Genomic DNA, 25,299 nt, shown 5'->3' on the forward strand with positions numbered 1-25,299 from the left:
CAGACTTTACTGTATTTTCTTATTTCACCATGCAACAGAGGATCAATTGTTTTTTATTCTATTAGTTTCGTTTTAGGATCCCTCCACAATTTCAACATCTGAATTCACAGAGGTCAGGTAGATGGCATCTGAATATACAATTGCTACAGTCAGACGTTCAAATTTCCGCAGGGTACATTGCATAACCACGCTGTATCTGTGTGATGTGTGCATATGAAGCACTTGGGACAAAATGAAACGTAGGACCGAGAAGTGACAAAACTTAGAAATATGCTAGAGCTATTCAATGGAAAGAGAAATCGCAAGTTGTTCTTCAAGGTCAAGAGGTTGGATCGGTCCCAAATTCAATCTTCGGTATTTCAGCAGTCTGACAAACATCGGCTGTGAAGTGGCCAGGTGTCAAATCTTGCAAACGAGTCATCCGGTCAGGTCAATGTTGGTTGATTCGATGCACACCAAAATATTGGATCAGGCATATCATTTCACTTACGGGTAATCCTATTTTGGCTTGAATTTGTTCCATTGCTGTGCGTGTATCTGGAGGAGTATCACTGCAAAATGGTCTTCCATTGACACTTGTGATATATTCTTCCAATGTGGTAAATTTCCACGCTGAATTTGGATTGACTCTGAAGGAATAACAAAGATAGATCAGCAATAAGTCGCATACATACAGTCTGAAAAAGTATCACTCAACAGCTTGTTATGATTATCACTTCCAAAATCCAATTTTCCGTCCGACATCCAGATTCGTAACCACGCGAGCATAATTATTTCTGCTGATTTTTCTAGCTCAGCCTTGAATGTCTCAAGTGGGATTATTTCTAGTTTGATCGACTGGTGGTGTGAATGGTGTGGAGTGACACTTCCCGCGATATTTGAGATGGTGCTAGGTTGTTCAGCCGATTCGGAGCTTTGGGGACCAGTGCCATACTCACTAAACACTTCTGCGGCTTGCTTGATAGTGGTGGTAGTACCACTGATAATGACATGATCAGGAATTTCTTTCCCTGTACCTTTGATAGCGAGAGAGCAAATTGAGGCCACCGCTAAGCCGATATCCACTTTGGAAGTCAGGCTGAATGGTACGTCTGCGTTTTGCACCGCAGTGAAGACTTGATTTTGAACATCGAGTCCAACTATTGGAGAATCGTGAGTTGACATGATATGAGCTATATGATAGTGCACCCATATCTGAGAATTATAATGAAGGACGACAGGAAAATTTGACATACACCATGCCCTAAATGTGCCCTCCAGAAATAAACCGCTGTAAATGCTGATGACCCGAAACTTTCCAAGACCTCTTGCCTTCTTCTCGCGTTGTATTTTCTGATTCCACACAATTGTTGGATCCTCCAATTGAACTCGACGCGTATCAATTCCAAATTCAGATGGAATGTAATACTTTATGGAATCCAAACCCGCAACGGCATCTAAGAGTAAATCTTTCTGTCGGTTTGTATCTCCTGTATGGCCTAGAACATCTACGATTGTGACATCCTTGAGAGCTGCCGCTAAGTGTTCTTTAGAAGTAAAATCCACTTGAATGACTGTTGCGCCAGCTTTTTGAAATTCTTGGACGATGTGAGTACTTGGATTTCGAGTCAATATGCGAACCTGGAATGAGAAACTGCGTTAACGCACTTACTTTTCGAGAAGGGCAAATATTAAGAAAGATTGGTAAAATAGTACATCACCTCTTGAAAACTTTCTCGGAAGGGTGGGTTCAGGATAGCAGCCGTGACGAATTGTCCAAGGCTTCCTAAGGATATGAATAATCCGATAAAGACAGAACAGAGATATCTTCGTCATCACAATCACTTTGTAGCTATATGATAGCTTGAATATGATAATAATGGAAAGCTTGGTTGCACATAGATTGTCGTACCTGTGGCACCGGCGATGGCAACAACCATGATAAATGATAGCACCGTAATGGACGGAGACGGATTGTCTGGATCCCTCACGGCGTCCGTCTCGTAAAATGACCAAAAGTAGGCGCGAGCGTGAGACTTTTGCTAAGTTTGACTAAACCAAACCCAAGTTCCCATCTCGGCGTATCAAGCGGTTATCAACTTGACCTATACAACCTCAACTGCTCGATCTCAATTTCCTGATCAAACTCAGCAAAGCCGCTCGCATCTCGTCGGACGCTGAAATGCGCAGTGGGAGTTGATGATTTGACACATGCAAATGCTACCAAGAGGAGAGAATGGCATTATAAACCTCTCAAAAAGGACAAAACCTAAAAGTCAGCTTGGCCCTGGGACCAGCTCCAATAGTCATGACATTGGGACGTCCAAAAATCCACCTTTTGATTTATTTACTGTTGCCAGAGAACCTTTCAAAAGAAGGTGCAAAGCATCATACCACTTTCATGTCAGATGAAGGGATGATGATGTGCCTCACGGGAGCCATGTGAGGCACGACAACAAGAAACTGATGATAGCCTAATGCCTAACAGCTTGAGATAAAGGTTAAACTCAACAAAATCTCAACACTCTGTTGAGTTCAACCACAAAAGATCCAATAAGTGCCCAATCTATTCCTTGTGGAGACTTTGTTATGTGCAGGAAAGGATCAATGGTGTCAGATTAGGTTATATGTTGGAAGGGGTAGTCAGTTTCCGGACCATGTCTTATTTGTTCTTTCTTCTCATCCAATCTTTTCTCATAGCCACATAATCTAGCTTGGATACTCACTCATGCAAGATTTCACCTGTTGTTTATCCTATATTTGAGATTCCGGACAGTTGGTAAACAATTGCCTGTTGGTGTTCAATCGACTCAGTCATCGAAATCAATTAACAATTTTCTTTTCATACGTCGAAGAACAACAAATCATGTCCCAATGCCAAGCCAGTCGTAATGCAGAAAAATTCATAAAGTTCACGCATTTCCGTTATGTAGTTCAGTCTTAGGACATTTTCAATTTCTCTTATTACGGCCGTATTCATGATTGATGAGCATTTGAAAGAAAAACTTTTTGAATAATCACAGCGAATTGTGAATACAGGACCAGGTACAGCAAGGATCATTGATCACCACAGTTGTTCTTTTGAGGTTTCATTCTTGTTATTTTCTTTTCATTATCTTGCAACTGATTCAACTTGAGATATGTGTTAGTTTACCTTTTGCTTAGATCACAAGCTCACTATTATCACCGTGTACATTTCACTATTATCTTAACCTCATAACAGGTTAGCTATCTTTCCTAAAAGCAGGAAGTTGTTTCCTTATCTGACAAGAGCGTGTTATCAGTTTTCTCTACAGTAGGCTGTTCATCTAAGACAGTGTTTCAAAACACTTAGGCATTTCCATTGCCATCATGTGCGAAGAAGGTGAAGAGTCCAACGCAAACGTTGGCAAGAAGGTGATCTCAAAATCAGACTCTAGATTGTCTCCTCTATCAAGATATGAGGCTATCTCTGAACCTGAAGCGCACGAAGTCAATTCGAGGCCTAGCACTCCTTCTACACGCGCCTCACCTTGTGGTTCAGGACGAAATGGACAACTTCTCGGATCCGATTTCACGACTTACACTGAAAGTTCATCAAGCTCTATTCGCTCCGCTGCACCTAGTAGTGGTCATCCATTGTACACTGACATGCCCACTTCTGCCATGCGACGTGCGTTGGCCGTGAGATTGACGGATAGCAAGCGCGATATTCCTCATTACTACCTCGCCTCTGATATCCAAATGGATCGATTGACCAGTTTGAGAGCTTCGTTAAGCAAAGCTGCAACTACTCAACCAAACTCTGCTCAAGGTGCGGCGCAAGCACCTCCGAAATTGACCATCAACGATTTTGTGATCAAGGGTGTAGCACTTGCCTGTGCAGATGTACCAGAGGTCAATGCAGAATGGCACGGCGAATTCATCAGACAGTTGGGTCTATCCACTGAGTTCTCACTGGCTCACATCCATCTTATTTGCATTCAGACTAATATGAGCCAATTTTGTAGATTCAACACCATTGACATTTCAGTCGTTGTTGCTACGTCTACTGGAATATGCGTCCCGGTCGTCAGAGATGTGGGGAGTAAAGGCTTAAACTCGATTTCATCACAAGTCAAAGCTTTGGCCGAAAAGGCTAGAAATTATTTATTAACTTCAGATGATCATGAAGGTGGAGGTTTTATGGTTTCCAACTTGGGAATGTATGGATCTGTATCAAATTTTACGTCTATTATCAAACCACCTCAAACTTGTACCTTGGCAATTGGAGGACTTCATAGGAAACTAGTGATGGATGCTACAAGTGAAAGAGGGTTTAAGGAGATCGAGATGATGAAGGTTACTTTGGCTTTGGATCATCGGGCTTTAGATGGAGCTGTTGGTGCTCGATGGTACGTTTATATATACCCCGTACCACTCAAAATGTCTTACTCATTTGACTCGATTTTTTCTCCTCAATGTAGGTTGAAAGCGTTCAAGGGTCATATGGAGAATCCTGTTTCATTCATGCTTTGATTCAATCTTTTTATGTTTTGGGATAACATAAAGAAGTGATTTCTTATATCTATCTCTTGAATTTCAAGATAGAAGAAATACATAATTATGATTTGTGATATTCATCCAAATGTTCTCTCATTCATGCAGGTCTCATTGCCATTGTCATTCCCAGTCTCCAGCAATCTACTGGTGCTCCCAAAAGGGTTGAGTTGGGGATCTGGGAAAAAAACCCGGGTTTTTACTTTGTATCCGATTCCCATATATGAAGACAACATTAAATGAGAAATAATCAAAACTGGGTAGACTACAAAAGCCCCACTTTACACGTTTGTTAGACGCGTATAAGACACTCAACTCAGCATTTGTTTTGATCTATCAGATTGGTGTTCAAATTTTAAGATGTCTGTGACCCAAAATAGATTTTCATTGACCAACCTCTCTTGATGATAAAGCAAGATGGATAGGTGTATCGGAACTTTTCTTTTCTTTGATTTGTTCATATGCATTTATCAGGAATGCAGCATGATGAAGATTGAAACATTGAGAATGAGGAATTCAGAGAATCTCTGATCAGAAACAAATATGAAAAACAGAAAAAACACAGTTTGATGTATCTTGAAAGCAGTGTTAGAAGATGAAAAGGCATAGGGGTTTGTTGTTGTTTGTTATAAGAATGAACAGAAAAGCTTTCAGCGCGACAACAGCATTTATGAAGGACAGCAGTACAAACGGCCAGCTTCAAATCACGTTAGAAGATATCCTCACGAAGAAAATATCTTAAGAGTCTTTTATCCTTTTGACAGTTGTAAAGAGGATTCCTTTCAGCCATTAATGTGACACAAACATTTGAATGTAAGACTGTTTTATATACTTCGGAAGATGCTTGAAGTACAGCGCAGAATTTTATCAGACAGTCTTCGAAGATCCTGACAGACTCCGAGAATATTTTGCGATTGACATACCAATACGACGTGAGGATTGAAGGTAGGCAGAATCGGGCAAAATAGGTACACTGAACAATGCCCGCGGCCTTGTGAGAATAGCAATCAGTAAGGAGTCACTGCGATAATTACTTCAGATCCTAAGCCAGAGTTGACATCGATCACAGTTTTCATTTTGGGAGCCCTTCTCGATATCAAGAAGCTCAGATGGACCGCACGTGAGTATACGATTCCTATAATCGTACGTTAAGATTTCCAGAGGGCACAACCACACTTTCTCTGAGCGATGTGTGGATCTGAAGCACTTGGTATAAGCTGGGCAGTAGCACAGAGAAGTGACAAACTTGTACCATTCAAAATTGCAAAATATACAAGAGTTGTTCAATACAAGAAGAAAGTCCACCGTGTCTTTCAAGGTAAAGAAGTTTGATCGGTCCCAATCTTGGGTATCTCAGCAGTCTGACCAACATCCGCTGTAAAGTGGCCAGGCGTTAATTCCTAAAACCGAGTCACCCAATAAGGTCAGTTTGAGGTATACCAGAAAATCTGGTCAAGCAGATGATTCGACTTACGGGTAATCCTATTTTGGCTTGAATTTGTTCCATGGCTGTGCGCGTATCTGGAACGAAATCATTGCAGAATGGTCTTCCATTGACACTTTTAATGTATTCTTCCAATGTAGTAAATTTCCAAACTGAATTCGGATTGACTCTGAAGAAAAAATAAAAATGACATCAGCAAATGAATCTTATATAGTCTCAGAAAGAAGCACTCAACAGCTTGTTATGATTATCACTTCCGAAATCCAATTTTCCATCGGAGATCAAGAATCGTAACCACGCGAGCATACTGATTTCTGGTGGTTTGTCTAGCTCAGCCTTGAAAGATTCAAGTGGAATTGTTTCCACTTTGATTGACTGATGGTGGGAATGGTGGGGAGTAACACTATCCGCAATCTTTTGAATGATGCTAGGTTTTTCAGCCGATTCAGTGTCCTGGGGAAGACTGCCATGTTTGCTAAATAATTCTGCGGCTAGCTTGGTAGTGGTCGTAATACCACTGATGATAACGTGATCAGGAATTTCTTTGCCTGCCCCCTTAACAGCGAGAGAAGCAATTGAGGCAACTGCTAAACCGATATCCACTTTAGAAGTCAGACTGAATGGTACGTCTGTTTTTTCCACCGCAGTGAAAACTTGATTTTGAACATCGAATCCCACTATTACAAAAGCGTGAGGTAACATAATTGACTATCAGCTACATCGCAGTGCATCTAGACAGGGTTAAAAACATGATGACAGAAGACAAGAAACGCAAATCTGACATACACCATGGCCCAAATGTGATTTCTAAAAACAGACCGGTGATGAAGCTGATTACCCGAAACTTGCCAAGATCTCTAGCCTTCTTCTCACGTTTGATTTTGAGATTCCACTCGATTTTTGGATCTTTGAATTGAACTTGACGAGTATCAATCCCAAATTCAGATGGAATGTAATACTTGACTGAATCTAAACCTGAAATGACATCTAATAGTAAATCCTTCTGTTGATTTGAGTCTCCTTTACCACCCAAGACATCGACTACAATTGTGACATCTTTTAGAGCTGCTTCTAAGCGTTCTTTAGAAGTAAAATCAACTTTGATGACTGTAGCGCCAGCTTTTTGGAATTCTTGGACGATGGGAGTATCTGGGTTTCGTGTCAAGATGCGAACCTAGAAATTGAATGGGAAACAGCCTTAACACACTTTTGTCCGACCTTTGGAGAAGTTCAAATAGTAGGCAGGATTAGTAAAGTATGTAGTCGATCACCTCTTGGAAACTCCCTCGGAAGGGTGTGTTCAGGAAAGCAGCCGTGACGAACTGTCCAAGGCTTCCTAAGTATATGTATGATCCGATAAAGACAGAATAGAGATATCTTGTTTCAGCATCACAGTCACCTTGTCCATGACATCTTCAAGTTGATAATATTACAAAGCTGAGATGAACATTCGTACCTGTGGCACCAGCAATTGCAACGACCATGATCAAGGCTAGGATACGATAAGAATATATAAGGGTGCGGTTGAGATCTAGTTATAACTCAGCTAGCAGTCACTCAATTTTATTCTTTCATCAATTGCCGATTTGTTGGTATTTGGTAAACTGCCAAAGCAGGTATGAGTCATCATCACGATGACGTGCTCGGCTATGGGAGAGTTCCTGCATATGAAGGTTGCATGTGTAATCATCTCACGCAAACCCAGTAGGTGCGTTAAAAGACCGGGAGTAAGTATCAAATGGGTCGTGCAATAAACTTATCAAAGTCAAGCTTGAGGCACTAATTACGGCTAAAGTCATGGTTTTCAACTCAAAACAGCAGAATGTTTGGCTTTTTCTCTGTTTTTGCCCATTATAAGGGTCACAGACCTCATAAAATCACTCACAGCCACTCATAGCTTCCTTAACATCTTATGCATATCCTGCTGCCAGTTTCAGATTGTCACTGCAGGTAGATTCACTGGTATTTTGATTCTTGGACACTCTTGGGGGTTTCAAGGACACCTTGGTAATGCACCGACCCGGCCCGGAAAAACCGGGTTGGCACCGGGACCGGGACCGGGTCGAGCGGGTCTCGGCGCGGCTCCAAGGAAGATCGGGCTGACCCGGTCCGGCCTGTTGATAGGAAAACAGGCAAGTTTTGGTGAAATGATCTGCAATTTCCACAGAAAATGATATCATTTCTTCATTTAGTCAAATTATTATTCACTATTGCTGCCGTACGAGGCTTTTACAAAGGTATCTGAAGCCCAATTCAGGATTCAAGCCTGCCCGGCGTCAATTTTGTGAGTTATTTGTTCCTTTCAAAGCGCACATTGAGTTTGAGCTACCGGACCCGGTCGACCCGGTTTGAAGCTGGCTTGGTCTTGGGCGAGCTGAGAATCTCCGGGTCAGGGCCAGGTCGATGCATTACACCTTGGGGGGTCCTGTATTGAATTAGGTGTTGCAGCTACAAGTTCTTACAACTCTTCTGAGTGAGTTTGATGAATGAATTGTGTGCTGAAACATGCACAAGGACATGTAGAAGTCTTGAGAGAAGACCCATCAAGCTGCAAGTATGATTTTATGAGGTCTGTGACTCTCATAATAGAGGATCAAGGAAGGGGGGACTTTGATAAGTTTAGTTGTCCAATAACTCAGCGGCTAACCACTAGCTGCTAGACCTGTCCACTGCCATACATGCAGCTTCTCCTTACAGACTTCATGGACAGACTCTTCCACATACTCAATCAAACCAGAAGTAAACCAATCCAGCATGGACAACACACATCCTACCTCCAGGACAGAATGCACCCCCACAAGCGGCACTCATCTTCTTTCTGGGACACATTGCCACACCAAGAAAGCTTGGAAGTCATCTCACTGGGACCCAGGTATGCTCCTATAAGGGGTACTGATCTGAAAATGTGACTTTTGAGCTTCTGCGGAAACTTGTCACTTACTTTACCCATAGCTTTAGGATGAGTTTAATATTTCTAATCAGCTGTATCAAGGCTTTAGAAACTCTGAAATGGGCAGGACCCAGCAGAAAACATGTGAGCAATGTACATAATCCCATGTGTTGTATCTCCGCAGGAGCTTGAAAGTCACAATTCTAGATCAGTGCCCCTTATTGGAGCATACCCGGGTCCTATCTCACCTTCACCACCACATGCAAACAGAATGGCAAGTTTGATCACATACTTTACATACATATAATCCACAGAAAGACAATACAGAAGATTGATCCTCCTTTGGTTCACTCACCTAATTCAACATTAACCTTAACTACGCTCCACGGATGAATTTTTTGCAAAACATCCTAGAATATGCTCACAAGCCTAAGCTGTCTTGGCTTTCCATGTACACAAGCACCCTAAAAGTCAAGGCTTTGATGGCTTTGCCTTCCTTGGGTCCACTGAATCTGTTGCAACCTCTACCTCCCATCAGAAAAGAACATCTGACCAGTGTAATTTGTCAATCAGCCAAGTGCTCAAACACAACATCACAATCTGATACATCATAATACTATGTGGTTGTAGTATCATGATGTAACAATTGTGATCCTCTCTTTCCAGCCTGAAGAGAGGGCATTCTGGTAATTTATGATGTACAACAGCAGGCAATCACAGTGTCCTGACACAATATTCATGTTCCTATATATTCCTTCCCATAAGAGCATTGCCACCGGACCATGTAAACAGCCTGTATGGGTTACACAACATCCAAATCTTGACCAGGACAGCAAAGACCCAAATACAACCAAAAGGGTAGCAACTCTTGACATTGATTCTCAATGGTGAGCCTTCAAGTTTTTATATTAGTGATCATCACAAGAACCATGTTGCAGAAGTCTGTCCCTTAGCTCCATGGGGCAATAAACATTTTCACCTCTTCAATATTACACAGTTGCAGCTTTGGCAACCTCCAGGAAAATCTGTGATACAGGCCACAACCTGACAAACTGTCAAGGTGGACACGTCTGATTTGCACTCCAACAGTGGAGATGCTCTAAGAAAGGGGTGAGTGGGGAAAATTCATATGTGAAACAAGCAGATGGGTTGCTAAAAAGTCAAAATAATGAACATCAATACCACATTGGTCTGGTTATGCATTTAACACTCAGGCCAATGCTGTGGCCTCTTCTGGCAGGGAACTGCTCATCCTGGTGGTGAACGGGAAGGAATTGGCCAGAGGTGAGTGAAAGCAATTGGGCCAAACATATACTGGATGGTTTCTAGGGGGTATGAAGAGGGCTGTACAGATGTCACATGTAATGACAGTTTGGGATTATACATCAGGCATCAACCTGTATGTATTAATTTGCACAGGTCTGGCAGCTAAAAGATAGCAGCTATCTTATTGCACAACCCTTCCAATGCTCTGGTTAACTCCACTCAGAGCTTGCTGCACACATCAGTCTTGTTGTGAAACTGGTCCGTAACAGAAGAAATTACCTCTTGTGTGCCTGCTTCTGCCACCTCCAAAAGGGAATAAGCTCAGGACTGAGGTTGTCAATTTAAGAATAGTTTCCTCAATCCTACCTTGATGTTTGTTAAGCTTATACCCATTCAATCAAATGATGAATACAACATCAATATCAAGAAAGATGAGGTAGCTTGAAGGTGAGAAGTTCCCAAAAAAACCTTTTTGAGGTTTGAAAATAGAATGTTCTTGCAAGTTGCACCATGGCACCTCAAAAGCACTGATTGGATTTGTGCAATATGTTACAAAGTTGATGAAAGGCTTTGTTCTGTGATTCTTAAGATTGGTTAAGTATTAATGACCTTCTCCAACACTGCCAGGATTAAAGCTTGGTGGGAATCAGCACTAGGCTGGGAACATTTTTGAGAGTAGAATGGGTCATGAAGCCATCACGCAGTGGCCATCTGAGCAATAAAGTATATGTTACATATGTGCAAACATCTGAGTTAATACTTAGCTATCATCTACATATAGCTCCGCTCAGTTACCTGCTCATCTGGTTGAGAAATTCACATGTAATACGTTCTGTAACTTTGTTACAATTGCAACAAACAGCCCAAAAAATTGACTACATATATCACAATGGCTACTGAGGAAATACTTATGAAGATATTTAGCAGTAACAGATGGGGAAATTGGTTCCTGGGAATCTCTTCAATGCTGCTGTTCAGCTTTACACTTGAAATGATTTTTTTTTCTTTAACACAAGAGGTTTGTGAAATTTTTCACTTGTCTGTGTGAAGGATCTTTAGGAGTGAAGAAGATTGTCAAAGAATTTCACAAGACTTGAAAAAGTTCAAGTTAATTTTTGATTAAATTAGATATTCATTTCTGAAGAAATCACTTCCAATATTCTTTTGAAAAAAAATCAAATCATCATTGTTGGATCTTCTGAACTTCTCTTTCTTATCTAGCCATTTCATAACTGACCACAAAAAACAATTTTGGTCCAAGTTCCTGGTAGATTGAAATGAGTGTTGTATGTGCAAAACATTAGTGAGGCCCAAATAAACTTATTGTCTCTTCTAGTCACTGGGATTATCATAAGACCATTTTGTTGTATACTCAAGACCTCTTAACCCCTTACCATAAAGCATTTCATACAACTCATAGTATTATGCTTCAAAGCTATCAAAGTGATTTAGTGTGCACTGCTATTATTAAACTACATATTTTTTAGAAGCTTTGAAAAGTTTGATTAATCTTCAAGTAACAAAGAAAAACTTCATAAACAACCTCAATAAAAAGATCCAAGAATACAAAACCTTGTAAATTCACAGGTGTATCCCAATTCCAAACTTAACAAAGAAAAATCAATGAGTTCATTGAGAAATGTAATGATGAACACAAAAAGAAAGAAACAAATCTTGTTCTGTAGTTTTGATGATCTCTATGATTTAACCTATCTTGTGACTTTCAACTTATCCAAAATGATCAACACCCAATCAAAATTCAATCCCAGACTTTTTGCACAAGCATTTTGCACTCAGTCTTTGATGAGCAAAAAGATCATCAGAGTTCTTCAATAGTGGTACACAAACATTACAACCCATTTGAAAAACCCATTTAAGAAAAAATATAAAAACCCATTCAAAAAAATATTTTTTTGAACAGAAAATTCCAGAGGGACCCAATTTATTTTTCTGTTCAAAAAAATAATTTTTTAAATGGGTTTTTCTATTTTTTCTCAAATGGGTTTTTCAAATGGGTTGTAATGTTTGTGTACCACTAATACTGTAACAATTTATGATACCTTACAACATACTTTCATTCAAACTCTTATAAGAAGAACATGTCTTCTAACCACTTCATACCTAAATTACTCATCAAAGTAAAAAGTAGAGTTCTTCAAGGAACAATTCAAAAAAAAACCTTTCAAATCCAATTCAACCAAGGGTTTCCAGAACCTCTATTTACTTCAATCATCAATCAATGACAATGAAAGTCTTATAACCAAAAATCTAATGGAACATAAGACCCAAACCAAACAAGAACCACAACCACTCAATGCCAAAAATCAATCAAATTAAAAGAAAAGTATCATTCTCAAGTATCATTCTTTTCTTTAATTTTCATTGTGATAATAATCCAAAAACCCTTTTGATCATCAAAAGATCAAAGAAAAATCAATCAAGTCTCACAAATGAAGATTCAAAAAGAAAAAAAACAACACTAAAGAAAAAGTTTCCAAAAACAACAACAACCAAAAAAAAGAAAAAAAGAAAAAAAGAAAATAAAGGTATAAATAATAGTGGTTATATATATATAATAAAAAAATCCTTTTTTATTCTTTTTGTAAGTTGATAAACCTTACCAAAAAAGAAAAAATCCCTTCCTCCCAAAAAAAAAACCAACAGAAATCAAATCAAAAAAAAAACGATGATGAAAAAGTATAAAAAGAAACTTATCCTACTCCAGTAACAATAAAAAGAAAAAAGGTGTAGCATGACTAGCAGCAAAGTATGCAAGAAGCAAAAAGAAGACCAACAAGCGAGAAAGCGAGAAAGAAAGAGAGAAAAAAAAGTTTCCTAAATTCCGAGAATCGAACCAAAAGAAAAGAACCCGATTCTCCAAGCCAAAACCTTTCAAGACTATTGACCAATCGCATGTGAAGCACTAGCCGCAGTAAGTGATCCAAAAGAGATGATAAGTTGACTAACAATCTCTAGATTACCACCCACATCATAGGCAGAGGCTACTTCGACTTGACCATAAACTGTAGGAAGATATCCTTTTGACATAGCCACAGTACTAGAGGAGATCGGAGTTGTACTAGTAGAAACGACTTTTCCTGTGTTGACCGTCTTGGTCGAGCTAGTGGATTGACTGAAATTCCAAGGACTCGAATTAGGAACATTGACAGGTGAGACGGGCACAGGAACTGGTGATGAAGTTTGACCGGCTTTCGAGTCTGGTTTGTCATCCGATTTGGGTGGATCAGGTTTCTCTTCCACTTTAGGTGGGTCGACTTTAGCTGGTGGATCAGGTTTGTCTTCTACCTTTGGTGGATCGACTTTAGGTGGTGGAACATAAACTGGAGCTGGTTTGTCTTTAGGTTTGTCTCCTCCATCTCCACCTCCACCTCCACCTCCAACGGACCATGACTAAAAATCGAAAAAAAAAGATGTAAGTCGAATTGAAAGTCGAAAGAAATCTAAAACGATTCTAAACTTACCATGTAGAACACACCAACGTCTTCGGATGCAAAGAACTTGAACAAACTAGGTGACATATCCAATCCACCCTATCGAAAAAAAGAAAAAGAACCAAAGATCGTTAAGAAACAGAACCAATGAATCGAATAAGGAGAAAACGAAATCGAAAGAACGTACCGGAGGACAACCAGGACACAAATCCTTAACAGTAGCTTGACAAGACTTTCCACCATAAGAAATCGTAATCGTCTTACCGCACCAAGAAGAATCATACTGAGCCTGATTGAGTGCGACAATATAATCCGAATCGGTATTGGTATCACCGCAAGAACCTAGACCGGTAGCATAAAACGTAGCTCTACCATGATAACTATCACCACGTTTGTTTAAAGTGTTACGATGATGATGGTTGTTGTTGGCTACTTGAAGATGAGAAGCATTTATAGTTGTAGGGAATAGGGAAAAGAAGAGTAGTGATGAGATTGGAAGAGATGATAAGATGAAGTCCAACATGTTTTTTTTTTTTGAAGTTGATGAGATGGATTGGGATCGATTAATGTTCGGTTTCTTCTTGTTGTTGTTGATTAAGGGTCTGATTGGTTGGTTTGATATGATATGATTTAGAAGACAAGAGAGTGTAAAGTAAAAGTGAAGGATTGAGAAGTGATTATCTAACTCAAATAAAAGAATGTGTGTAATGTGAATCAGATGATGAAACAGACTATCAAGTAATTATCGATTTCTGTTTTAATGAAGTGACTGTGCACTGGCTTGAGCTTGATGGATGAATGTGAATGTACCTTTTTTCTATTTTCAAAGCGGATTCATTCAAAATAATCGAAAATGCTTTAAAATCAAATTGATAAGATCTCTCTATATGTAAACTACTACTACTAAGACGTATGTACATAACTTCATATCTGACCTGAATCAGTCTCAATCAACTGTTTTTTTAAATTAATTTTACTTAGTACAACTCTACATTAGCTTGAACAAGCCAAACTCTACAACTCTTCTCTTCTCACCAACCAATTCATTCTCATTCTCAAAATCAACATTCAATTCAATCTATTCAATCACTTGCATATATTGCTCACACCCTTATCCATCATCACACACTCTAATAATAAGACTCTCCAACAACAGTGTAACACTAACCAACGACTTCACTTGATAGAGCATAACCAATATATTGTAACTGAAGGTATATCATCACTATAACATTTTCAAAGTGATCAAATATGAAGACTGGTATAACTACTAAAGTAACAAAGCTTACCCAACAAACATCTTGTACATGATGAAAAAAATGAGTCCCAAACTTTTTTCACTCCATTAAAAATTGTTGATAAACCTCCTAAAGAATCGATTTTCACATCAATCAACTTGTCCCAAGCAAAAAAAAAAGGGTAAGACATTAACTTTTGCGACTTACATTATCAGTTTCATCTGTAAAAGAGTAACCCAATTCGATCAAAAACTTTTCAAATCGATCCAACTCATCTTTTCTAACCTGAATGCCTGCCAAGACTCTTGACATATCTGCTCCATGATTTCTACAAACCAGATTTCTCTATCAATCATCTCAACAAAACCTCCAAGGCCAAAGAAGAAATCAGACTTACCTATAATGAAACAGTGTTACATTAAAGGCTTCACTAGAGGATGAAGATCCACTACTGAGTCCGATCAAGAACTTATGTAATGCTCCAGGTCTTTCAGGAAACACAAACGAAATCAATCTCTCATCTTTAACTTGTGTACGACCTAGCCTTCAAAAGAAACCAATCTATTAGCTTGATGATTTTCATTAAATCATTCATCCAAAAAAAACTTACCGCCCACTAAATACCGTGCATGACTTTTGGCCATCTCATTATCTGAAATATCTTGGGCTTTCATTCCGATGGGATCTTTTCCAATCGATTCAATCACTTCTGTTAACTCTTTTTGTCTTTTGGTTTTAGAATCCATAGGTACTTCTGTTCTTTCTTGACGACGAATAGATGATGATGAAAGTCTAAAAGAAATGAAAATCGAAGCTTGGGTCGAATTGGATGCGTATCGATATGAAAACTCAGTTACTGGTCTTGGTTGAATATACGAATGTAGTTTGACAAAGCTAATGTGTCAAACAAATCCATCAGGTTTTCTTATTTCTTCTTGGATTCATTTGTAGAACAAAAAAGTCTTACCTTCCAGGCTGTTCTGGTACAGTCACACTTAGGAGCGCTTCACGATCATCTCCCAAGTCGGCACGCTCGGCAACAAACCTCAGACGGTCAAAGTTCATGTTGGCACCACTGACGATGCCGACAAACCGTTTACCTGATCCTACCAGGTTGTTTTGGTGAATGTATCGTTTCATTCCAGCTACTGCTAACGAGCCAGCTGGTTCAGGTACCGACCTAGTGTCTAAGAAAATAAGTCAGCAAATCGAAATAAGAGAATGATGAGTAAACAAATGGATGAGTTGATTAGATTTAGATCTACACACACACCTTCAAACACATCCTTGATACTTGCACACAGCTCATCATTAGTGACGGTGATCATCTCATCGACGTGTTCCTTACAAATCCTAAAAGTTTCTTCACCAACGACTCTAACTGCAGTTCCATCACTAAACAACCCGACTTCATTCAACACGACTCTTTGACCTGATTCCAAACTATCAGTCATGGCTTTCTGATCTTCACATTCGACACCAATGACTTTCAAACCCGGATGACCGATCCGTTTCACATAACTTGCAATCCCAGCCAAAAGTCCTCCACCACCCACACAAACGAAAATCGCATCTAATCCGTCTTCGACTTGTTTTAAAATCTCAAGTCCAATCGTACCTTGACCTGAGATCACATAAGGATCATCAAAGGGTGGAACATTTGTCAAGCCTTTTTGGTGAGTAAGTCGACTACATTCTCTTTTAGCTTCATCAAAATCATCTCCATGTAATAAAACTGAGGATCCTAATCTTCCGACGTTTTTGTATTTGATCGATGGAGTTGCGAGTGGCATGACTATTGTGGCTTTGATGTTTAAGGCTTTGGCTGACATGGCTACTCCTTGAGCATGGTTTCCTGTGAAATTCATGTGTTAAAGAAATCTAAGTCATCAACATATGAAGCCATCTCTCTGAAATATATAAGGGTTGACTTACCTGCACTACAAGCGATGACTCCTTTTGCCTTATCTTCTGCTGATAAATGAGCCATCATATTATAAGCCCCACGAATCTACCACACAAAACCCAAAGTAAAATCCCAAAAAGTTCAATCAAATCCTATCCAAAGTAGGAATTCAAAACCTTTTCAACTTACTTTAAAACTAAAAACCGGTTGTAAATCTTCACGTTTAAGTCCAACCCAAACACCTAATCGATCACTCAAATTAATGGCATGAGTCAAGGGAGTTTCTTGAATAAGATCATAAACTTTTGAATTTAAGATCAGTTTTAGGTAATCAGGTGTTCCATCTTGAAGTAAATGATGAAAAGGTAAACGAGAGTATAGATGGGATGGGATGGATTGGTTGGTCGGTTCGGTTGGGGGTGATGGTAGGGGTGGTTGCAGGTCTGATGAGGCTGGTAGATGATTCATTTGGAATGCGTTTGGAAATCTTACAAGAAATGTTGGTTAGGCTGAGCATTTTTTTTGGGCACCAAAGCTTTTGTTACAGGTTGACCCCAATTGATTGTTACATGTCATACATCCATATGTAAAACCATATGTATTCCTCATAACTTGATCACTCATCTTGAAGTCACAATTGTCAATAACACGATATTTATTTACAAACTCTTGAAAGTGACTTCAACGGAATGCTGAAGATGTTTTAGTCTTTGATGAACTTGGATCTCAGTTTTCCAACTCAGGGGCAGAAGAAGTTTGATTATGTAACCGGTTTGGAGATCTGATTGAATAAAGTTTGGATTCAGTAGGTTTGAATCGATTTTTGATACAATCAAATCTGGTTTCTGATTTCTTGTTTGTGTGTTCTGATTTCCAAGATATTTCTTCAATCGATTCACTTCACCAACCCAGCATATATATCCAGTAAAAATATATATCCAATAAAACAATATATATCCAATTGAAGTGACTTATCATGTTCTTCAATCTCATCACTCTCGATCAACTCTCGATCATCTTAATCAGTTGCTTCATCTTCATCAGTTTCTACAATACGTTCAGACATCAACCACAACCTTCAAGTTATCCAATCTTACTTGGAATGCAATCTGATATTTCAAGAGTTAGAAGGAAATCTGAAACTCCGATCTTTAGAAATACTAGCTTTGGTATGGGAATGGTGAGTTTGGGATTTAGGTCTTTTTTACTTGAGTTTCTTGAGTTTTGGGTAGTTTGGTTGAGAGTAGAGAAGAATCATTTCGTAAATGATAAGCAAAAAAGCTTTGATACACGGAAAACCAATGAAATACTTTTTGCTGGGTGATGCTCTGGATTGTGAAAGTGTCTTGAAGATATGTAATCTCGAGCCATCGTCACCCAATCATCGAGGGTATACTCTTGCTGAGCAGGGTGTTTTGCTTATCAAGTTTAGAATGGAATGATTCTGATATCAACTTGATCTTCTTGTTCTTAGCTTACCCCAAGCCATTCAATCAAGTCCTTCAACGATCTCATCTCACTCTCAAATGGAAAGTTTGATGGACTCAAGAATCCTACCAACCCAGTAAGTTGTGAACATTTTTTTGGTTTGTTTATCATAAATACTAATGTTGACTTGATGGATAAAGTTTCCAGATAAATCAATCGCAACATTAGTACAACAAGTTCGACAAAAGATTTTATCTATCTTGAATGATCTTCCTAAACCCGATAATCGATCACAACACCCCCCTGAAATATTAGTCCTTCTTTCAAATCCGTATCGTACATTCCCATTTTCTCTTAATGATCAAAACCAAGTTAATTTCATAAGCTGATCAAGTTATTGAACGATTTTAATTTAATTTGAAACAGTTGATTTGATAGTTTCATTAACAGCCTTTACGTTACCATACCATACTCTTCATATCCAAATCCCATTATCTTCAACTACGATTCCTGCACATATTCAACAAGCTTCTGGTGGTCAACTTTCTCAACTTAAACTAGTGATTTGTGATCATCAACTCGAAAGTGCAGTTAAGGAATTTGTGACCAGATCTGATCTTCATCATCCTAAGATCATCAACATTAATGATTTATTAAACCATTTGAGCTCAACTGATTTACATGAACAAAACGAAACTAAATTACAAAGCGGACTGTTTACTTTTCTTTCTAGTGAAAGAGATGGAGCTTCACGTTTGATTAGTTTTGAACAGGACGGATTACTTGCAGGATTGACGGCTTCATTAGGATTACTTCCGAAGTCTAAGAGCGTTGGAGCTGAGGATCGGGTTGCAATACAGATTCAAGAAAATTCGGTATATGGATTTCAAAGCTCATTTGCTATTGCTTCACTTTATGGAGGTCAGTGTTTTCTTGATCAGATTTGACTTGGTAGGTTCTCATCTGATGAGATGTTGGTTTTGATTATATAGGTGCCAAGATATGTTTTTTTAATAAGATTGAAGAACTAAGTGATTGGCATCCAACGGTACTTGTTTGGTAAACAAAACTCACATCAAGATTTTATTCATAAATCGTCTTGCTTCGTGGATTACACTAATTTGAAATTCATGATTGTTTGGTTCAACACAGTCAAGCAGATTTACTTGAAACGTTGGCCAATGAAATCCGAACACTTTCATCCAAGAGTTTAAGACTCAAGCTAGGCATCGGTCAAAGATTGTCTTATCTTTCTAGAGGGATTTTAATTGAAGGAGTTAAAGATAAAGAATTATGGATTGGAGAAAAGCTTCGTTCGATTTTAACTTCTGGTAAGATCCTTCAGTAGATCTCCCACCAAGATTTCTGTTTTGATTGATCCATTTCTATTCTTAGGTCCAATTACTCAAACAACAGCTAACGTTGTTAGAGCTGCACTAGGAGTTCAAGTTCAGCAAGTCTATGCGCATCCATTGGTTGCAGGACCGGTTCTTGCTACTATGTTCACTGACTTTCAATCACTTGGTTTAAGTCAAGAAGATCTTCATTATGGACCACCCACTACTAATGTAGAATGTAAACTAGTCGATGTACCTGAACCAGCGATCATCAATAACGATGCAGTTAAAGGACAAGTAAGCAGTTTTGATTGATTTTGATCATGAAGATATTGACAATGGATTGTTTGTTTCTTTTAGTTGGCTGTTAGAGGTCCTACGGTAGCTGTTCAGATTAAAGATCCAAAGACTGGAGAGGTTGTAGAAGATCAATTGATTAGTGAAAAGTTTTTAAGACTTGATCAAGATGCTCAGTTACTTAGTAATGGGACTGTTAAGGTTTTTTTGTCGAATGGATTGGTTTATGATTCATGAGGATCATGGTGTAGATATATTATGAATATGGAAAGATGAAATCAAACAGGGAAGAAGAAAATTGGATGCAGAGTGTTTGATAGATTTTGATTTTTGATCCTTTTTCTTGAAGGTTTGGAAGGTTTGTTAGGTTTACCAGTTTTATATTGTCATGTAGTTGTCATACCTCAGTTGGAATTCATCAAATGATATAGTACAAAATTCGTGTTTGTGATCTTATACTCGTCGACTTGATCAGACACTATGACTTGAGTCCAAATCAATTATCATACATACAGCAGACTTGGCAGGAAACAGTTCCAAACTTTTAGGGGTACAACGGTAGTACGAGGTTTTGAGTTATAAGATTTAGGTACCAATCATGTGCTGCCTGTGTTGAAATTGATGAGAAAAGGGATTTGAAGTGATTGATATGGATTCCTAACCTGGATACATATAACATTTGTAGGAATTTCTAAATGATGTTGTGGAAACCATTAAACAGGACAGCTATATTTGATCTGAAAGTCTGGGATATAAAGACCAAGTGTATCAAGAATACAAACAACACATTTTGGATTCTGTGCTTCGGCTTAGTTGGTTGGTAAATTATTAATGTTGGTTTAATTTAGGTGGAACTTCGGTCTTGCATTAAGACTTTGAGTCTGATCATCTTTAAAGAAACTGTACATCCGATAAAGCACAGTGGAATGGGTACAATATATGTTTCATATTCTGAAGATTATGGATAGTGCTTGGGTCAGAATGTTTTACTTGTTATGTATATGTTTGTTGATGGGATTTCCTACCGAAGATATTCATGTTGAAGACATGATCCAGTGGATTGCCCAGGCCTTATCCAGAGAAATCTGTCTGTGCGTAGCTGTGCGATGATGTGATATCATGGTGATCAAAACCAACAAAACAAAATATTTCTGGATTAAATGTGCCTTGAAGTGATTAGATATAAGATTATCAATTCATACTCATAGGAGGTTTATGGGGTTTGATGCTGGGTGCTCAACGCAATCACAGGGTTTTTTTGTAACGCCCTCTACAAATTATCATGTTTGGTGCTATGGAAAGGCTTAATGTAAAGCAGCAATCTGTATGAGGAAACGAGATGATGTTGGGGAACAAGATAACAAAAGCAGTCACTGTCTTTGAGTCGGCTTATGAGAGTGAAAGCCTAGGCGGCAAGAAGCGAGGTAATGGTGGCACAGTGACTGCAAGTCGAATTCAAACAAAAAACTGACTACAAAACACAATGGTTACAAAGATGTTGTATTGCAAGTCGTCAAGACAAGCGAAATGAAAATTCATTTGAATGAAAACTAAAAAAAAGAATTGTAAACTGCTTCACAGAGCCCAAACTTGAAAATTCAAATAGAAGAGAACAATAATTTATCAAGATAAAGCTTAGTCCTCTTCGATCGACTTCTATGCGACCCATGTGAATCAGAAGCAGCATAAAGCCACTAGGTGAAATAAAATAAGACGAGAAGAGAAGAGAAATAAAATATGCGAAGCTAAAGTGAGATTGGGAAGAATGTCGAGATAAAAGATTGATGAGTAAAGAATTTGATTATGTTCAAAGTGAAAAGGTAAGAAAAAAAAACGAAGGTGAATGGGTTTGAAAGACAAAAAGCGAGTGGAAGGATTGATTTTAGATCTCGTCATAAGCTTTCTGAACCAATTCAGGAACTGTGCTCGGATGCTTGACACCTTGAAAGTCGATGCCACATAGAACATTACGCTTTCCTAGCCTCATGTCGTTCATTTCAGCAGGAGACACGTTGAGAGTGGTATAGCTGGCACGCTGCAGAGCAATGAAGACTATCAATAAACTGTCAATGTAATTGCAAAAGTTGACCACTTACTTTGGTATGATTCCGCTTCTCCTTACATCCTTCACCACGCTCGCTGTGTTTGGCCCCCTTATCTTGATGGTGATGCTCTTTCCACTTCTTGTCAGCCAATTTCTTAGCTCTCTGCTTTGCCTCCCACTCCTTCTTTTTCTTCTTCTCCTCGTAGTGTTGTTTCTTTTTCTCCATGGCCGCCTTCTTCTTTCTCTCCTTCTCGGCCAAATGTGAGTGTGAGCTTGGATGGTGATGCGAAGCACTCGACTTGTGTTTTTGGTAACGATTTTGCGATGATGTGGGTGGTGGTGGGTCTGCGGGTGAGCCTACGTAAGATTCTGAGTGGACGGGTTTGGGTTTAACATGCGCTACACCGGTCGCGACAGGACCTCCAGCGTAAGGCTCAATACTCGATTGTGCCTTGGGTACATCAACACCGGAGTCCTATCGCCAGAAGAACATATGTTGTGAGGGACTTGTACCAAAAGACAAGAATGGATTTGATCTGGGAAAGAAGTGTACATTATGCCAAATCGCATCAGCAACGCGAGCAGCTTCCTTGACGCAATGGTCAAGTCTCGCTGAGGTGATCTGATCGGAAGGCCAGGACGCTAGGTTACACAGATCGGTAGCCACAGCAAGACTATGAAGTCAAAAGATTGACAGTCAGTTGTCTGGTGTTCACCGAATGCCCAGTGATCGTGGCAAAAAGTGACTCACGTAGGGGCATATTCGGTACAACAGGTACCGCGACTCCAGCATTTCGCGATCGCGGCGTAGCCTTTACAATAACATGCAGCCTTTTCTTGTAGATCCGAGATAGCTTCGCACTTTGTAGGCATAGGCCTGTCATTGTGAATGTTCGTGAGTGAGGGGCAAAAAGGCTATAAGATGGGTGAAAATACTCACGTTGCCTGATCCCAGCAATCCCGAAGATCACTACCCTTGCACATCCAACAGCCTGAGCAAATATTATCGCCCGGGCAACATCTTCCCCCTGCACTGATGCTGTGAGCCAGACTCAGAACAACGGATACGATGATCGCTGTTCGAACGAGAGAAGGCATGACTTGAGTAATAAACCGAGCAGCAAAGGTAGAGGAGATGATCAGGTTAGTTAGACATTACGGTATGTAGTAGATGAAGAAATGTAGTGAGTCATAGGAGACATTTCAAACTCACTGGATATCGTTAGTGATTGTGAATTTCTGAAGAGAAAAGCGTTACGATGACAGCAAAACAAAAGGAAAAAGTGAAACCAGCGGCCAGGAGTTGGTGTCCCAGGTAGGAATAAGTTTCAAGGGCCAAGCACGGAGTGTTGTTAAATGAATGGACGAAGCACCACGGTTCAAGATCAGACGGGAAGGGCAATTAGCTGTCATCTAAATTTGCGGACGCCTTGATTGTCCATGCAGGAGGCTTTGTTTGTTTGGTCATACCTGATGTCAATGATATGTTTGGATTTCTTTTTTTTGGGCGTAGGGCGAGGTGGTGGAGGGAATGGAATGGAAGTTGGACGAGGACACAGCAAAGAAATGAATGGATAAGCGGGTGTACGCCGTCCGAAGTACTGTAGGAGTAGTAGGAGTAACGAAAGTAGGCTTGCAAAAGCAAGATTTTGTGTACAACCGTCAGTTGAGATGAGTTGGAAGAAAAAGAACGAAAGGGGAAGAAGCGGGCGGAAGGCGACATATATATTACCTACCGCTGTACAGGTGGTAAGATTGAAACATTTGTACCGAATCATACAACTTTCTCAACACCCTCTGACTCCTCTGACAAATCGGTGGACAAATCGTAGATATTAAAGTCGTGATAGTCGTACTACTTTGTAAATTTCAAATCATGTCACTGTGATAAACTACAAGCTCCCTCGATGAACTCAACAAACTCCCTCGCTAGGCACTTTGTCGAGACACTCGAGGAACTTTGTAGAGTTCATCACGGTGAGAAATGAGTGAGGACCCTGAAAAGCTCCAGTGGAGGTTCCTAATGGAAACCTGACCATTTTTCGGACCCAAGCGGGAAGCTGAGAAATTTCGGGTCAAAACTTGACCATTTTCATAAGGTACCTCAAAAAACAAATCAAAAAATGACGGGCACTGGCTTTTGATCGAAGAGTAGCTTGGATAAAGCATAGTTGGGACTTCGTTAAGTTCATTCAATTTGAGTCAACAGGATCGGTTCTTTGAGCCGCATTTAATTTCAAGACTTTGCCTTTGTACCAACTGATCAAGTGTTTAAAATCAGAGCCTCACGACTCTCACAACATCTCTCTGATAGCCATCCCAGACCGGCTTCCGTCCCGACGGAGACAGGTCGGAAGAGACAAATCAGCTTCAGCCTGACTATCATCATCCTGAATGAAGATGCAGATATAGATAGCATGCCTCCATTACAGTCAACCGAGCCAGGGATGAGCACGGCATAGTTGCGCATTTGCCCCACATGCAAAGCAGCTCGCAAATCCAACTTTTAACCTTTGGGCACTATTCAGCGCACAAAGGCCACCGCCCTCCCCCAACTCAACTTCGAATTCCGTGATAGTCCGTGATGCAAAATGTACTTATGTACAACAAAGATGCCTCATAGTTGGCGCTTCAGTTGCTTAATCACTGCAGTATCGCACTGCGTGATCAACATTCCTCGCTCTTGTCGGAAGTGAGACTAGTTCCTCACGCTTTGCTGCTTCATTGGAGCTTTTTATCTACGCGTCATTGGAAAGAGGGATTCCACAGCTTCCTTGAGATCGCGACTCTTTCAACGTATTTGCGGTATGTATAGGAAAAATACTCCACAAACAATTCAGGCCAATTCCCATGAAGAGATTGAGAATTTTCGTTGTTTGGGCCCGCTGATCACGAGCGCGCACCAGGAGAATAGCTGCGAGATGGCACTGAATCTCTGAAAGGGATGGAGCGCCGGCGCCGGTGACAAAAAGCCAATCTGTTTCCGGCGCGAGAGTGCATGTCGGGGACTGAAAGTTTGACCGCGGGTGCTCATTGTGACTTTTGGAAAGGTTCCTTTGGGTACACTTTCGTGTTCCAAGACACATTCTCCCTTGAAGATCAAACTTACCTTGACTACTCGCGAGGCGAGAGGGAGGGACGTTGATGAGGTTTACCTATAACCTGAACAGGGAGCCGTCAATGGCGGCCTTCGCGTTACAACTCACAGATCGTCCATGGCGAACCCGGTAAACACATATTCCTGCTGGGGTAGAGAAGATGACAAGCATAGCCGGTCTCGGAGGAGGGACCTGGTCAAGTGAGAAGCATAGCAGGAAATCGCACGACGCTGTCATCCACTGAAAGTGACCTCAGATAATCCCTTAAGACTCCTGATGGGCAAAGACTCAGGAGTCAGCGAGCTTTCTAAGGCATCGCCGCGGGAGTCGGGGTGGTCTTCAATTACTATGCCCAAGCCTTGATCTCGCGAACCGGCCTTTACTGGCCTATCTCTGATCTCT

General features: G+C 40.0%; 8 protein-coding genes across 8 annotated transcripts; 2 read left to right on the forward strand and 6 right to left on the reverse strand.

Moving 5' to 3' along the window:
• Nucleotides 1-279: 279 nt before the first annotated feature.
• MELLADRAFT_95366 (uncharacterized protein) lies at nt 280-1,919 on the reverse strand (the record flags this gene model as incomplete). The annotated part of the gene is made up of 6 exons (XM_007406864.1): nt 280-381; nt 491-629; nt 698-1,172; nt 1,236-1,620; nt 1,701-1,765; nt 1,892-1,919. The coding sequence occupies 6 exons, from the start codon at nt 1,917-1,919 to the stop codon at nt 280-282; spliced, it is 1,194 nt and encodes a 397-aa protein (XP_007406926.1).
• Nucleotides 1,920-3,609: 1,690 nt separating this feature from the next.
• MELLADRAFT_51973 (uncharacterized protein) lies at nt 3,610-4,476 on the forward strand (the record flags this gene model as incomplete). The annotated part of the gene is made up of 3 exons (XM_007406840.1): nt 3,610-3,890; nt 3,969-4,352; nt 4,425-4,476. 3 exons carry the CDS (start codon nt 3,610-3,612, stop codon nt 4,474-4,476), a joined length of 717 nt encoding a protein of 238 aa, XP_007406902.1.
• A 1,257-nt stretch (nt 4,477-5,733) lies between these two features.
• MELLADRAFT_115704 (uncharacterized protein) lies at nt 5,734-7,541 on the reverse strand (the record flags this gene model as incomplete). The annotated part of the gene is made up of 6 exons (XM_007406863.1): nt 5,734-5,897; nt 5,972-6,110; nt 6,177-6,618; nt 6,728-7,115; nt 7,213-7,277; nt 7,398-7,541. 6 exons carry the CDS (start codon nt 7,423-7,425, stop codon nt 5,811-5,813), a joined length of 1,149 nt encoding a protein of 382 aa, XP_007406925.1.
• A 4,902-nt stretch (nt 7,542-12,443) lies between these two features.
• Nucleotides 12,444-14,233, reverse strand: MELLADRAFT_71191 (Non-catalytic module family EXPN; the record flags this gene model as incomplete). The annotated part of the gene is made up of 3 exons (XM_007406862.1): nt 12,444-13,508; nt 13,580-13,648; nt 13,737-14,233. 3 exons carry the CDS (start codon nt 14,070-14,072, stop codon nt 12,996-12,998), a joined length of 918 nt encoding a protein of 305 aa, XP_007406924.1.
• Nucleotides 14,234-14,886: 653 nt separating this feature from the next.
• Nucleotides 14,887-17,161, reverse strand: MELLADRAFT_95370 (uncharacterized protein; the record flags this gene model as incomplete). The annotated part of the gene is made up of 8 exons (XM_007406861.1): nt 14,887-14,916; nt 14,995-15,115; nt 15,185-15,326; nt 15,398-15,681; nt 15,755-15,974; nt 16,061-16,642; nt 16,723-16,798; nt 16,883-17,161. 8 exons carry the CDS (start codon nt 17,159-17,161, stop codon nt 14,887-14,889), a joined length of 1,734 nt encoding a protein of 577 aa, XP_007406923.1.
• Nucleotides 17,162-17,669: 508 nt separating this feature from the next.
• Nucleotides 17,670-19,992, forward strand: MELLADRAFT_103975 (uncharacterized protein; the record flags this gene model as incomplete). The annotated part of the gene is made up of 8 exons (XM_007406841.1): nt 17,670-17,873; nt 18,168-18,257; nt 18,322-18,457; nt 18,560-19,042; nt 19,114-19,180; nt 19,274-19,452; nt 19,517-19,755; nt 19,819-19,992. The coding sequence occupies 8 exons, from the start codon at nt 17,670-17,672 to the stop codon at nt 19,990-19,992; spliced, it is 1,572 nt and encodes a 523-aa protein (XP_007406903.1).
• A 1,181-nt stretch (nt 19,993-21,173) lies between these two features.
• Nucleotides 21,174-23,451, reverse strand: MELLADRAFT_71192 (uncharacterized protein; the record flags this gene model as incomplete). The annotated part of the gene is made up of 7 exons (XM_007406860.1): nt 21,174-21,790; nt 21,852-22,274; nt 22,353-22,473; nt 22,551-22,676; nt 22,740-22,899; nt 23,013-23,038; nt 23,270-23,451. The coding sequence occupies 5 exons, from the start codon at nt 22,895-22,897 to the stop codon at nt 21,638-21,640; spliced, it is 981 nt and encodes a 326-aa protein (XP_007406922.1).
• Nucleotides 23,452-24,231: 780 nt separating this feature from the next.
• Nucleotides 24,232-25,134, reverse strand: MELLADRAFT_103977 (uncharacterized protein; the record flags this gene model as incomplete). Its single annotated transcript, XM_007406859.1, has 3 exons — nt 24,232-24,395; nt 24,909-24,954; nt 25,006-25,134. The coding sequence occupies 3 exons, from the start codon at nt 25,132-25,134 to the stop codon at nt 24,232-24,234; spliced, it is 339 nt and encodes a 112-aa protein (XP_007406921.1).
• Between the last annotated feature and the right edge of the window lie 165 nt (nt 25,135-25,299).

Source organism: Melampsora larici-populina (assembly GCF_000204055.1).
Source record: "Melampsora larici-populina 98AG31 unplaced genomic scaffold MELLAscaffold_7, whole genome shotgun sequence".
Lineage (NCBI taxonomy): Eukaryota > Fungi > Basidiomycota > Pucciniomycetes > Pucciniales > Melampsoraceae > Melampsora > Melampsora laricis-populina.